This window comes from Gadus morhua, chromosome 16 (genome assembly GCF_902167405.1).
Source record: "Gadus morhua chromosome 16, gadMor3.0, whole genome shotgun sequence".
In the NCBI taxonomy this organism is placed as follows: Eukaryota; Metazoa; Chordata; class Actinopteri; order Gadiformes; family Gadidae; genus Gadus; species Gadus morhua.
This window is the reverse complement of record NC_044063.1, coordinates 23,609,407-23,621,906: the sequence shown is the minus strand read 5'-3', so window position 1 is coordinate 23,621,906 and position 12,500 is coordinate 23,609,407. Positions and strand designations below refer to the sequence as shown.

At 46.4% G+C, this 12,500-nt stretch overlaps 1 protein-coding gene across 3 annotated transcripts in view; it reads right to left on the bottom strand.

Moving 5' to 3' along the window:
* bcas3 (BCAS3 microtubule associated cell migration factor) overlaps positions 1-12,500 on the bottom strand; it is a 212,175-nt gene that overhangs the window by 35,400 nt on the left and 164,275 nt on the right. Inside the window, exon 24 of one of the 3 annotated variants that reach the window (XM_030381780.1) lies at positions 7,456-9,846. The exons of the other annotated variants lie outside the window; for them this stretch is intronic. Coding sequence (XP_030237640.1) covers positions 9,758-9,846 — 89 coding nt within the window. The 3' untranslated portion in view covers positions 7,456-9,757. Of the gene's footprint in view, positions 1-7,455; positions 9,847-12,500 lie in introns of those variants that run through there. 3 annotated transcript variants of the gene reach the window in all.

Sequence of the window (12,500 nt, the reverse complement as noted above, 5' to 3'; positions counted from 1 at the left end):
CAGAACAACAAACAAATGGAAATTAGGACAATTGGGGGTGTGAGGGGGGGGGTGTTGAACAAAAAATAAATCACATGATTAAAAAATAATAAAGAGAGAGAGTTTTAAGGAAACGGGTGACCAGGGATGTTGAGGGGGGCTTATCGGTTGAAACAGCGAGGGGCTTTGTAACACACAAGAGAAAGTGGGATGGGTGGGATCCATATCTTGCTCTCTGTTCTGGCCCCTTTGTATCTGTGTGTTTCGGAAATGAATAAGCCACTTCTGTGTGTGTGTGCATGTGTGTGGGTTCATGCTTGCGTGCGTGTGTGTGTGTGTGTGTGTCTGTGTGTGTGTGTGTGTGTGGGTGTTTATATGTGCGGGGGGCTTAAGTTGGAGCTGATGGTGTGTGATTTGACAGATCTGGCTGGGGTGTTATCTGGGCGAGGTAAATCAGCATAAACCTGGTGCTAATGTCTTAGGATGAAGGATGTGTGTGTGTGTATGGCAGTGGTGTGTATGGGTGGGTGGGGGGTGTTGTTGTGGGTGGTGGTGGTGGAACAGATTAATAAGGAACCGCTCCAAAAGGGCTTTAGCCGGCACCACTAAGATTCTTAACCCGACTAACCTCATTGGGCGCCACGGGGGAATCCAAAATGTCTCCTGTCTTAGCTCGGACACAACATTCAGAAGTGATTTTCTCCTTCCGGGACTAATCAATCGTGACTTCCTCTCGGATCGCAGATCTCTTTTCATGACGTGGAACTGCAACGTTGAGCCCATGACACATTTTACTCATGCCATTAAGACATGCATATCTATAACATAACATACAAAAATTCAGAAACCCAAAGTGGGAGTCATTTCTTGTATATTATGGGGATTTTTCATTGCATCCAATATTTATTATGATATGAATTTGAAAATATTAATATATGGTAGTGGAAAACCGTCACCAATAAGAATGCCATTCATTGAACAAATATGGCTAGATAATACCAATTCCTATGCTATTATTAGAGCTTTTTCTTCGGATTTTGTGGAATACAGTCCTCAACAAACGGAGACACAAATATCACCAGAGCGAGAGGGCTGACGCGCCACTAGCAAAGGAGCAGTAATCGTTTGGTTGTTACCGTTGTTTGCGTGCCTCAAGTCGCCATCCCTACTTTAGCACTCCGACTCCTCCGTTGCACTCTTAATTCCAACTCGTCGGGTCAGGCCTGAGGCAAGGGGCTTTAAATAATTGTGTGGCAACACCATGGATGAGCCTCACTTCTGTAATCTGTTTGTTGGTTTTCAAACCACGTCTATTTCCCCCCGCCGTCTTTCCTTCTATCCTTGCTGTTTTTACGCCAGGCCATTACATTTATTCCATTAGTGCTGAAATTATTGCATTCTCTCTCCCCCACCACCACCACCACCACCACCACCAGCACCAGCACCACCACCAGCCCCCCCTGCCCGCTCCGCCTCAGCGTTTCCATCCTGGAGATTTGAAGCGTTTTGATGTGGCCTGTGTTGTTTTGGTCTCCCCCTCATGCGAGATCAAAGCGGTGTTGGGGATCGGAGGACCCCCGGTGTAAACTAAAAGTGGAGAGACCCTTAATCTTCTGCTATGTTTGGTCAAAGAAACCAAACACACTCCCTCCACTAGCGGACAATAGCATACTGTTTTTTAACGCGTTTTTTTTACACAAATGGAAAAATATACAGATCGGTTTTATTGCTGACTCGTAAATTCAAATTCGTTTGAGCAACACAAAACTAGATCAAGTGTTTCCACGACCAGGTGCAGATATTCAGAACGATACCCGGGGATGTTCGGCCACAACGTGTCCTCAATGAAGCATAAAGATCCCTACTAGTTCGGCTAACTTCATTTACCCAGAATTTCAGCTACTGAGCACACTTTATTCTTTCCTTATATCCAGATTGCCATATGCCGTGTCACAAGCCGACGCGGGGTCGAGAAGTAGCACTGCATTGCGGGTCTGTGCTTTAACCCATACACTGATGTTGCACATGCACACACAGTACATAGTACAGCGACAGCAATGCAGGAGATTTCACACTCCACTGCATGACTCAGGATACAGTTTTTTGACAGAAGCTTTAACCCTAAATCGACAACCTGCAGGTTAGCCCTCCTGGTTAATCACAACCTTTCAACAGCCTTAAGCGGGCAGCAGTGGTTATATATACGTAGTTTTGGCTCGCCGAGAAGAAGTTCATTCGCAAACTTGTTTAATGAGAAGGCGGTGGAAATAAATTGCCGTCAAAATTGTAAAAATCTGAGATGCAAAATGTTCTGAAAAATAGGTTTAGCAAGGTATGCTTTTGTTAGTTTCTACACAATCAAGTCGTTCTATTCTCAAGTCCTCACAAAACATATTTTCCACGAAACGTATGCTGCCCGCTATAGGGCTAAAACTTATAATGTTCTGATTCCACGCTACGGTGGCTATGTGTTGCCTGCCCTGGAGCATCCTGTTCTTGTGATGGCCAAAGAGGGGTAGAGTTCAACATACAGAACCCTAACGTATCAAGATGTCCTCCCTATGGGGTGTCGGATGAACGCGATCGATAAGTCCGCTGGCACTTAGAGACCAGACAGAGACAGTGTATTGTGAAGGGTCTGTCAAGTAGCTGACAGCAATGGGGGGTAAACACATATAGGACTATATCACAGTGGTACAAATGTGTCAGCGCGCACGCACACATACACATACACACACACACATACACACACACCAACGCTTGCGGACACACACACACATAAACACACACAAAACAGAACATATAAATGCATCAGTTGGGTGCCAGGCCCTAGCTTTGGTGGTGTAATATTTCAGTAATGTAATGGAGTTTGATCGGGGGTGTCAAGTGTCCCATGAAGCCGGTGTTTTATTAGCACAAAGAGCACTCGGGGGGTCTCTGGTTCACGCCAACCGGACCCTCGCTATGCTTGTTACACACATACGCACACACTTGTCTGTAAAGTCCAATAACCACATCTCCGTTCTCTACGAGCAAAGTGATACACTTCCAATTTGTTGTCGTCGGTGTGTGCACGCCTGTGTGTGTGCATGTGTGTGTGTGTGTGTGTGTGTGTGTGTGTGTGTGTGTGTGTGTGTGTGTGTGTGTGTGTGTGTGTGTGTGTGTGTGTGTATGTTTGTGTGTATAAGACAGCAAGGTTCTGACAGGTGCATCAAGCACTGACAGGGGCGCCTCCCTCCTATCAATTTGACCAATTGTGATTCCACAAACCCCCACAGCATCCTATTTGGATGTTAACATCGGTTTTCAGAAATGCAACCGCGTGCTGGGGAATGATTCTTTCAGGAATACTTAATACACTGTTCAGAAAACAATGCTGTCCTCGACTATCTGGTTGAGCATTGGATAGATGCAGGTTATATTTTGGAACACAGGTTGTTTGCTTCGGGCCACTGGGAAGTTCTTTCATGCTTGCATCAACCACCCTGCTGCATTAAAAAAACAAATAAAGGAAATTTAACTGGACAATGACTTGGCGAAACAATAACTGAGTTTCTGTTACAGGTTGTCCAGCATACAGCAACGCAGTTCAATGAGCTGCAGTCTAAGGTAAACTGTATAATAGCAGTTGCTGTCCGACCTGGGCCAGTAGAAGTGTGATACACACCCTGCAGTGCTGGATGAGTTACAAACCGGATCAGACCGCATGGTGCTTCGCCAGTTTTAGTCTTGTTTCGCTTAATTCAAGGAATAAATACGATTACTGTCTCCGGGAAAAAGCCCAACTGATGGGCCTGCGAATCCAATTGATCCTTAATATCCGCACTGATCATTTTGTTAACATCACCCCACATTGATTATGTAGAAACGGGGTCATATGGCATAAGAAAAAGCGCTGACATTGGATCTACTTCAGACTGAGCAGAGTGGCCGGTTACTGGGGGGGTTAGTTAGCCACTATGGCTCCCCTGGCTCCACCCAAGAAACAGAAAAAGTCAATGTGAAATATGAACAACTCGCTTTCATGTAACTTCTGCTTATTTCCCCCCGCAAATATTGATGCACAAGGCCTATGCTTATACGGAGCAAACACTATCAGGGGAGCATCTCTTGCAGAAGTATCAACACAGAATGGAATTAAAGCTTGGTGTGCATATGTCTTTATGTGTGTGTGTGTGTGTGTGGGGGGGGGGGGGTCACTCTATATAATGCATGCACTGTGACTGCTGACCAGATCATATTAACACGTTTTATTGATGTGGCTTTTAAGAGATATCATATTCATACTTACGCGTGGAGACGGCTCCATATGAGCCGGCGGGATGGCCCCTGCAACGTCTTGTGATCGGCGTAATGGACTAATGAGATTATGAAATCATCATATTATGTGAATCCCACTCATAGGACTCTCATTTGCAGGTTTTTTTGCTGACACCAATCAAAAGTCATCATCCAATTAGCCACACCTTGCCCACGCAAAGGAAGCGAGGGCGAGCCAAGAGGTCACATTTCCTGTCCGTTAGTCGCTTCTGACTAGAGGGTGTGTGCTAGACTTAGACAAATATGAAGCTATGGGGTACAGGCGTCATATTTGATAAGCAGTCTGTCCCTGTTTCCCATCTTGTTACCACATGACACCATTATCATATTATATGACTCATCATAAGACTTGAATTTGGTCAAATGACACCCAAGCAATACAATGCACACTGACTGAAGGTCAGAATTTGTTATTACATCTTACTCAATTTCATTACATATAATTCCATTAGATATGGTAGCCAACGACATTTACACGACCAAATGTAGCCACACCACCGCATTTTTGAAACCTTAACTTGTGCCATACTTCAATAGGAAAGGACTTGTGGTCCACTATTTCTTTTAATGAACACTAGTTCTATCAAAAACATTTATTTGACATGGAAATAGTCAATGTGTCATGTTGGACTATTTTGGATAAAGACAAGCAAGAAAGTCAAACAAATGTTGCAGTGTTGAGAAAAGAAAGAATTCTATTAGAATTTTTATAATCTATTTGAAAGAATCCCAAGATTGAACAACGACCCTACATCCAAGCATGGTTAACCCTTCCTGTGCCATCCACCATGGTGTAGCTCCAGTCTATAACGCTCAGCAGTGAACCAATAATAACAGATGGGAATTCCTGCGCAGTGCTGGGATCTGTGACCCTAATGTCCATGAGCTCTGGCAGATATCAGTGTCTGCACACACTGCTCCATCCCAACCGATTGGCCTGCACACAGCCTCCCACTGGTCATAAGCATGGTCGGCTGAGAGGCCTGGAGGTTTTCTAGAGAGGAAAACGGCCCACTCTGTCCAGCAGTGAACCCACGTCAGCAGAGACGCCAACGGGGGGGGATTCATGTTGTGAGTGCAGACACAACAACCTCCACTCTCGGTCGGCCACAACTGTTCCCACAGTAGCCCCACCCTGACCTGACGGATGCCCCCTGTCTGTGGGGTGACCTCAGGGATGGCCATGCTCCAAAGGGGAGAGGAGGATCAGGGCTGGATATGGGTCAGAGTTGAGGATCGGTATGGAGATGGAGAACGGGGGGGTTTGCCTCTGTCTCACCTCTGTCTGACAGCCTTTGGGAGGGGGGGTGGGGGGGGGGGGGGGGGGGTGGGTGTGTCTGCGATAAGGCCGGGCCAGTGGTAAGATAATGATGGAGGGGGTGCCTGCGTGAGTGTGTGAGTGCGTGCTGACAGTGCCAGGGGTAACATGTGTCGGGAATCTATCAGGGCAGGCGCCCCAGCCGTCATCGGATGCAGAGGGTCTGGTTGCATGTGGTCCAGGGAGGGGGATGGATGGGGCCGGGGAGGGGGGGGACAGTCATGGCTGATGTCACGCGCTGCCGCTACCTGAACCGGTGGCTTCTTAGCCCCTCAACCTATTGGGCATGCAAACATTCTTTCTCTCACACACACACACACACACACGGACATACGCACTAAATCACACACTTTTTAAAACACAACCCTCCCCAGCGCTCGACACTTTAGACTGATTGGGCAACCAACTGCAACAGCTGGCTGGGGATTATGCATGACCAGATTCTGTGTGTGTATGTATTTGTGTGTGTGTGTGTGTGTGTGTGTGTGTGTGTGTGTGTATGCGCGCTTGTTTATGTTTGTGTGAGTACGTGTATGTATGTGTGTTGCGATGGGACTGGCCCGTCCCTCTGGCACCTGTCGCCTAAACCCAATCCCTGCCGCTCCCTGCCCTCCTAAGCCCGGTCGGGATGAGCCCCCCCTTCCTCCCGGGACCATGTCCCTCTTAACTGCCACAGGGCTACCGGCGGCCCTCTGAGCCAATCAGCTGTGAGCAGGGGCAGGGGGTAGGCGGGTCATTATTATGCTCTGAACAGATGTGGACATGTACCTTGATGTACCACACACACACACACACACACACACAGAGACACACTCACACACACACACACATGCACACACACACACACACACACACACACACACACACACACACACACACACACACACGTATATATATGCCAGTTATTATACAATTTTATTTAAAAAAAAAAAAGTTATTATACTCTCCAAGCCCTTGCCAATCACCACAATAGAAAGCGGATAGGAGCCAAAGGAGCATAGTAGATGAGGGTGCTATTCTTGCGACTTATAACACAAGGTGCAAAAGGGTCTGACAATTGTACACCCACATCCAAAGGCTGGCGTGCACTCCTTCTGACGTTACAAGTACACTCACACCCGCATCCTCATCCGCATGTAGGGGTTATTAGAACGCAAGAGGAGCACCCAGTAGCAGCACTCAACAACGCATTACATCTGAGGACCCTTAATGCTGTGTAAACTAGTGCACACATGCACACGCACGCTCACATACACAAACGCACACGCACACACATGCTCACATAAACCAATGCACACACACACACACACACGCTCACACACACCGATGGAATCACACACAAAAACACAAACACACACACACGCTCGCATACACACACACACACACACACCTGAATGCACATGCATGTAAACACACGCATGCACACGCACGCACAAACACATATAGTACGTGTATGTATGTAAAACATACATACATATTACATACATACATATTTCTGCACTGTTTGTGCAGTGAGCTATAGTGATTCCTGGTCTCAGGGCTGTTTGGCTCTGTTGTGCCTTAACTAGTCGAGTTCCGATGTGTGTGTGTGTGTGTGTGTGTGTGTGTGTGTGCGTGCTCGCACGTGTATAGGTGGGTGTAATACAGTGTGTTATGGTCCAAGGCAACTCACTACGATAGAAAGCAGACCTGGGCTCTGCTTCTTCTCACCTCACACTCAAAACATCCCCAAAACCAAACACACACACACACACACACACACACACACACACACACACACACACACACACACACACACACACACACACACACACACACACACACACACACACACACACACACAAACGTACTTATTTGTGTGAAGAAAAAGAGAGGGTTTAGAAAAGAGACGCACAACACACAAAATACAAAAGACACAAGGAGAACCACACGTTGACATCCTCAATAGAAACACATGTACCTTCGTCTTCTTTAGGTCTCTGTCAGCTCTTTAACCAAACTTGCATTTCACTAACTTAAACCATAGGGCTTTGCTGTAGCCTCAATGTAATACCGCTTAAAGTAAAACAAGGGTAACCCAGCATACATTAATAATCAATACTTGATACGTCCAAACACACAGGCGCATGTGCAAGCACGCATGCACTCACACCAAACACGCACGCGCACACACACACACACACACACACACACACACACACACACACACACACACACACACACACACACACACACACACACACACACACACACACACACAGTGAAACATGTTCTAAGATCAGAAGGGGTGTTAGCCAAATCCGTAAAAAGTATATTAAAAAAATGTGCTGGTCTAACCACACGAGAAAAATAATAAAATCAAAATATCAGCAGGACAAAAACCCTCAAGTTTCCATTCTCCCTTAAAATAGAACATTTGTGTGTGCGTGGACCTGTTAGCCACTAAATATTACTTGTTGAGTATATCATTGATTGAAGTAATGGGTACAGAGGCGGGGGTGGCGGGGAACTGGGGCTTATCAGCACTTTAAAGGTGGACATTCTCCTGTTTTTCTGTTGACCTTCCTAATTTGACCACAGTGACCACGGATCAAGACACAACGAGACCCCTCCTCCAACCCACTCGCACCTCTTCTCACGGAAAAGGAAAGTTAAAAAAAAAACTCCTAACCACTTGTACCATCTGATTTATTAGTCCAGATCCTCCCACTCGTTTGATCCCACAAGGACGGGGTGAGGAGAAAAAAAGCAGAGAGAGAGAGAGAGAGAGAGAGAGAGAGAGAGAGAGAGAGAGAGAGAGAGAGAGATCAGCCCCCCTCCCTCCTATCCCCACAGCTATCCTCTTCTTAGCTGAGGTCGCCATTTTGTAATTTATAGCCCTGGTTTGAAGAAGTACAGGGTTATATGAAACACCGTCCCGGAGACCCCATATTTCAATGGGGAAGATCAAACGACGGCAGCAGCAGCAGCAGAACGACTGCACACTGCCGAGGACCCGAGGACCCAACTGCAAATTAAATATACTCCCAGCAAGCACTGCTTCAGAACACCGGGACCACAGGAACCAACGTCTAAGAAATGTGTTCTGAATGGTCCAGTCCTTGTAAAGCCAGGTGCGACCAGAAGAAGGCCTCCCCCGGGCAACACGTCGGTCCTCAAGAACAGACACAACAAGCAGCCCGGGTTGAACACTTCATCCTACAGGAGGAGAGGGTACGCCAGCTCCCACACACACACACACACACACATACACACACACACACGCAAACACACACGCAAACACACACACACACACACACACACACACACAGACACACTCACACCCTCCGCGAACACACACACATCGGAAAACACATTCTCCAGTGAGGGTGAATCCATGTAGCATTGGGATGGTAGTGTAGGTGTAGAGAGTGCAGAGAGAGATGGAACAGCTCCACATGCACAGTATCAATTATCTCTCATGTTTCTTCACAGCACTAATTCCTTCATCCTGTCCTTTTATTTCACATTTTTATACTTTAGATCTGGTATTTATTTTATATATTGAATCTTATATTTAAGTCCACATTGGTATTTTTTCTTTGATCTGCAGAGGCTGGCAGAGTGCATTGGATTGAATTGTTGTTATTTGATTTAAGGGAAAGAGAGAGGGAGAGGGGGGGGGGGGAGAGAGAGAGAGAGAGAGAGAGAGAGAGAGAGAGAGAGAGAGAGAGAGAGAGAGAGAGAGAGAGAGAGAGAGAGAGATCAGTGGCTCAGACACTGGGGCTTCCTGAGCGCTTCGTCAAGTGTGTGACTGTCTGGAGGAAGACGACTTGGTCCGCCCCGAGTCAACACACACACACACACACACGCAAAAACGCAGACACACACACACACTTATTACAGACCCCTACACCCACATTTGCTCTGAGGTAAACATACGACGCAAAATACTAATGCACAAACACACACCACACACTTCTTAAAACCAAAACTGCACACAGAGATACACAACGCTGTTGTGGAACTTTTGAACTCATAGTACACACAGCTGTACCAGGTCAATGTGCGCAAAATATGAATGATATCCTCCTTTTGTGTTCGTGAGTAATACAAAATAGGCACAGTTCAAAATGAAAGAAGTATCAAATGAAAAATAATTTAAAATGAAAGGAAAAATAACCTTAACCCTGTATGTCCTGCCGTCTGTCTGCTCTTTGGATGCATATCTAAAAACCAAAAACACTCACCTGTTATCGCCACGCACAAGGAAGACCGACGGGACCCGCATGGAAAAGAAGAGAGAAGGGAAATGGTTGATATATTTTCACAAGAAGGGCAGAATTAGAAAACATTAGCGAGGTATAAACGGTGCTGGCAAGTACACTTTAATGACACTGACATGTGGGTTGGTGTGTCGGGGTGGTTAGGGCCACCCTGGTTGTTCCTCACACAAATCACTCTGTAATTAGTCAGAGACGCCGCACAGTGACACTTTCACTCAATGAAGTCAGGGCTGGGCCAGTGGGCCATCGGGGCCCAGCAGGTGACAAGACCGTTGAGTGTGTGTGGGTGTCTCGTGTGTCAAAGTCCTCTTTAGCACCTCGTCACCTTTGACCTCGTAGGGGCTTTCACGCTGTGAATGAGCGCCATTAACAAAACGTCTGACGCTATGGCCTGCCTTTTTTTTCCTCGTACATGCACAAACACACACACACACACACACACACACACACACACACACACACACACACACACACACACACACACACACACACACACACACACACACACACACACACTGTGTGGAAAACAATGATCTAGACTTGGCTTACAAGGGTATCACGGCTCAATTTTTATGAGTCTGAGACCACATGTAGCATAGAGGCCCCCAACATGCTCCGGGGGACCCTAACCTTAAACGCCAAGTCGGTTGTGTGGCCAAATTTAATTGTGGGCCTTTTTCAAACATCAACTCTGAACTGTGATAAAGCGCTATACACATACACTCAACGTGACTTGTCCCACTTCTTAAAGGATATGACTGAATGGTGATATCCACATGTAATCATGTGGATATCACGTCCCTCACAGGATGAGATCCATTTTTGATATCACCCTGTGACAGTTTCCCTCAAGATCAGCCAGACCACCTAGCACTGGGAGCAACAGTGACAAGCTCTTTTGATTATTATGCCTGCACTCACTGCCAGGGCTAAATTTAAGTGTTCCCATAAAATCCAGAAGAAATAAGACTTGGGAATGGCTTGGCTTGTGTGTTTGTGTGTGTCTGTGTGTGTGTTTGTGTGTGTGTGAGAGAGAGTGGGGGAGCTGTATGCATTTATGTGTGTGTGTGTGTGTGTGTGTGTGTGTGTGTGTTTGTGTGTGTGTGTGTGTGTGTGTGTGTGTGTGTGTGTGTGTGTATATGTGTGTTTAGGAGCCTTTCTGGTCAGCATTGTCGCACAGTCCGGACGGGAGGAATAATAATAGGATGTAGTTGGTCTAAAGCTGGACTTCCCATGTCTTCCACTCACCACTTACACTCGTGTCATTTCTGACCCTCTCCCCCCCGCCCCTGTCCCCTCTAGCTCAACCCTACGGCCCCATATTCAGCCGTTTGTTTCTCACTGCGGCGCCTCCCTCGAGTGCATGCGAGAACTGTAAGTGGATCTAAAAGGAAACCAAAAAAGAAATGAAAACATGACAAATGACGGCCACAACACTTGTAGCCAACCACAGTGCATTCAGTGTTTACATTTTGATAAAAATATCTTTGGGAAGCGAGCGATCAATATGTTCCCCTGAAAGAGTGACTGGTTGGGAGTGGGAAGCGTAAGAAAGAAGGAATCATTCACAGCAGGAAGGTGAAGAGAGCGCATGGGAGAGAAAGAAGAAAAAAAAAATGGAGAGAAAAAAGCGTGAGAATTTTGACGACAGTATGTGACGGGTCCCTCTGTGTGTTTCCCATGGCCCCTGGTGCACTGTGGCCCCTGCACTGCTACCAACTGCCCCGCTATTCTAACACTGACACAAGATGGCTGAGCAGCGCACACTCACAGAGGAGCCCTGAGCCACACATGCTTTAAAAAGGTCTTCAGAGCAGGCCGAACAAAGAAAAGTCATTGCAGCTCTTGTGCTTTTGTTGGCTCCCCACCTCCCCTTTCAAAGGTTCTGCTTATGGTTTCTGTCACAGATGCACAGCCATTTTTCACCCCATTAACAACTATCATTACCGACCCAACGAGAGGCTGTAATTGGGCCGGCAGTGGAAAAGAGTTGTCAAAACACAATTAAATCCCATGCTATGGTAGCAGAGAACAGAGAGAGGGAAAGCTGGACGGCCATAACATAATTGCGCCGGTTATCCTTGCCCAAAAATAGGAAAGAAAAACATGAAAACCGTTATTTTACATTGGAAGGGTTTGGAGAGGAAATTATGTGGAGGGGTGACCCATGCTGTCCAACGATAGGGCTATTGAAAGCATAACAAATAATCACTCTCTGTGTCAGAGATGAAGAATGGACACATTTAAAGTCAAACCCAGTATCAAAAGCCTTGTGCTAGGCTTTGATTTCAAAATGCAAAAAAAAAAGTGACCACAACTTTTTCTACAAAGAAAAGTGACCATACAGGGACAAAGTATAGCCGGGAAAAAGCAAATTGCTTGTACTGTATTCTGTAAGCTACTGTAGAAGGACTTGGTCGTAAAACCTCCAATTGGGGCTATGGAAGAGTCTCTGGGATGGGGGAAAATGCACCCTGACATTTTGAACCCAGCTAAATTTGAGGTTGGGGAATAAAGCTATAGCTGTGGTTTTCACGAGTTTATAGGCTTGGCACAGCAGCTGCAGCACGGACTCAGTGTTGTTCAAAGGGTAGACTTCTGGATACCTATCACTTTGT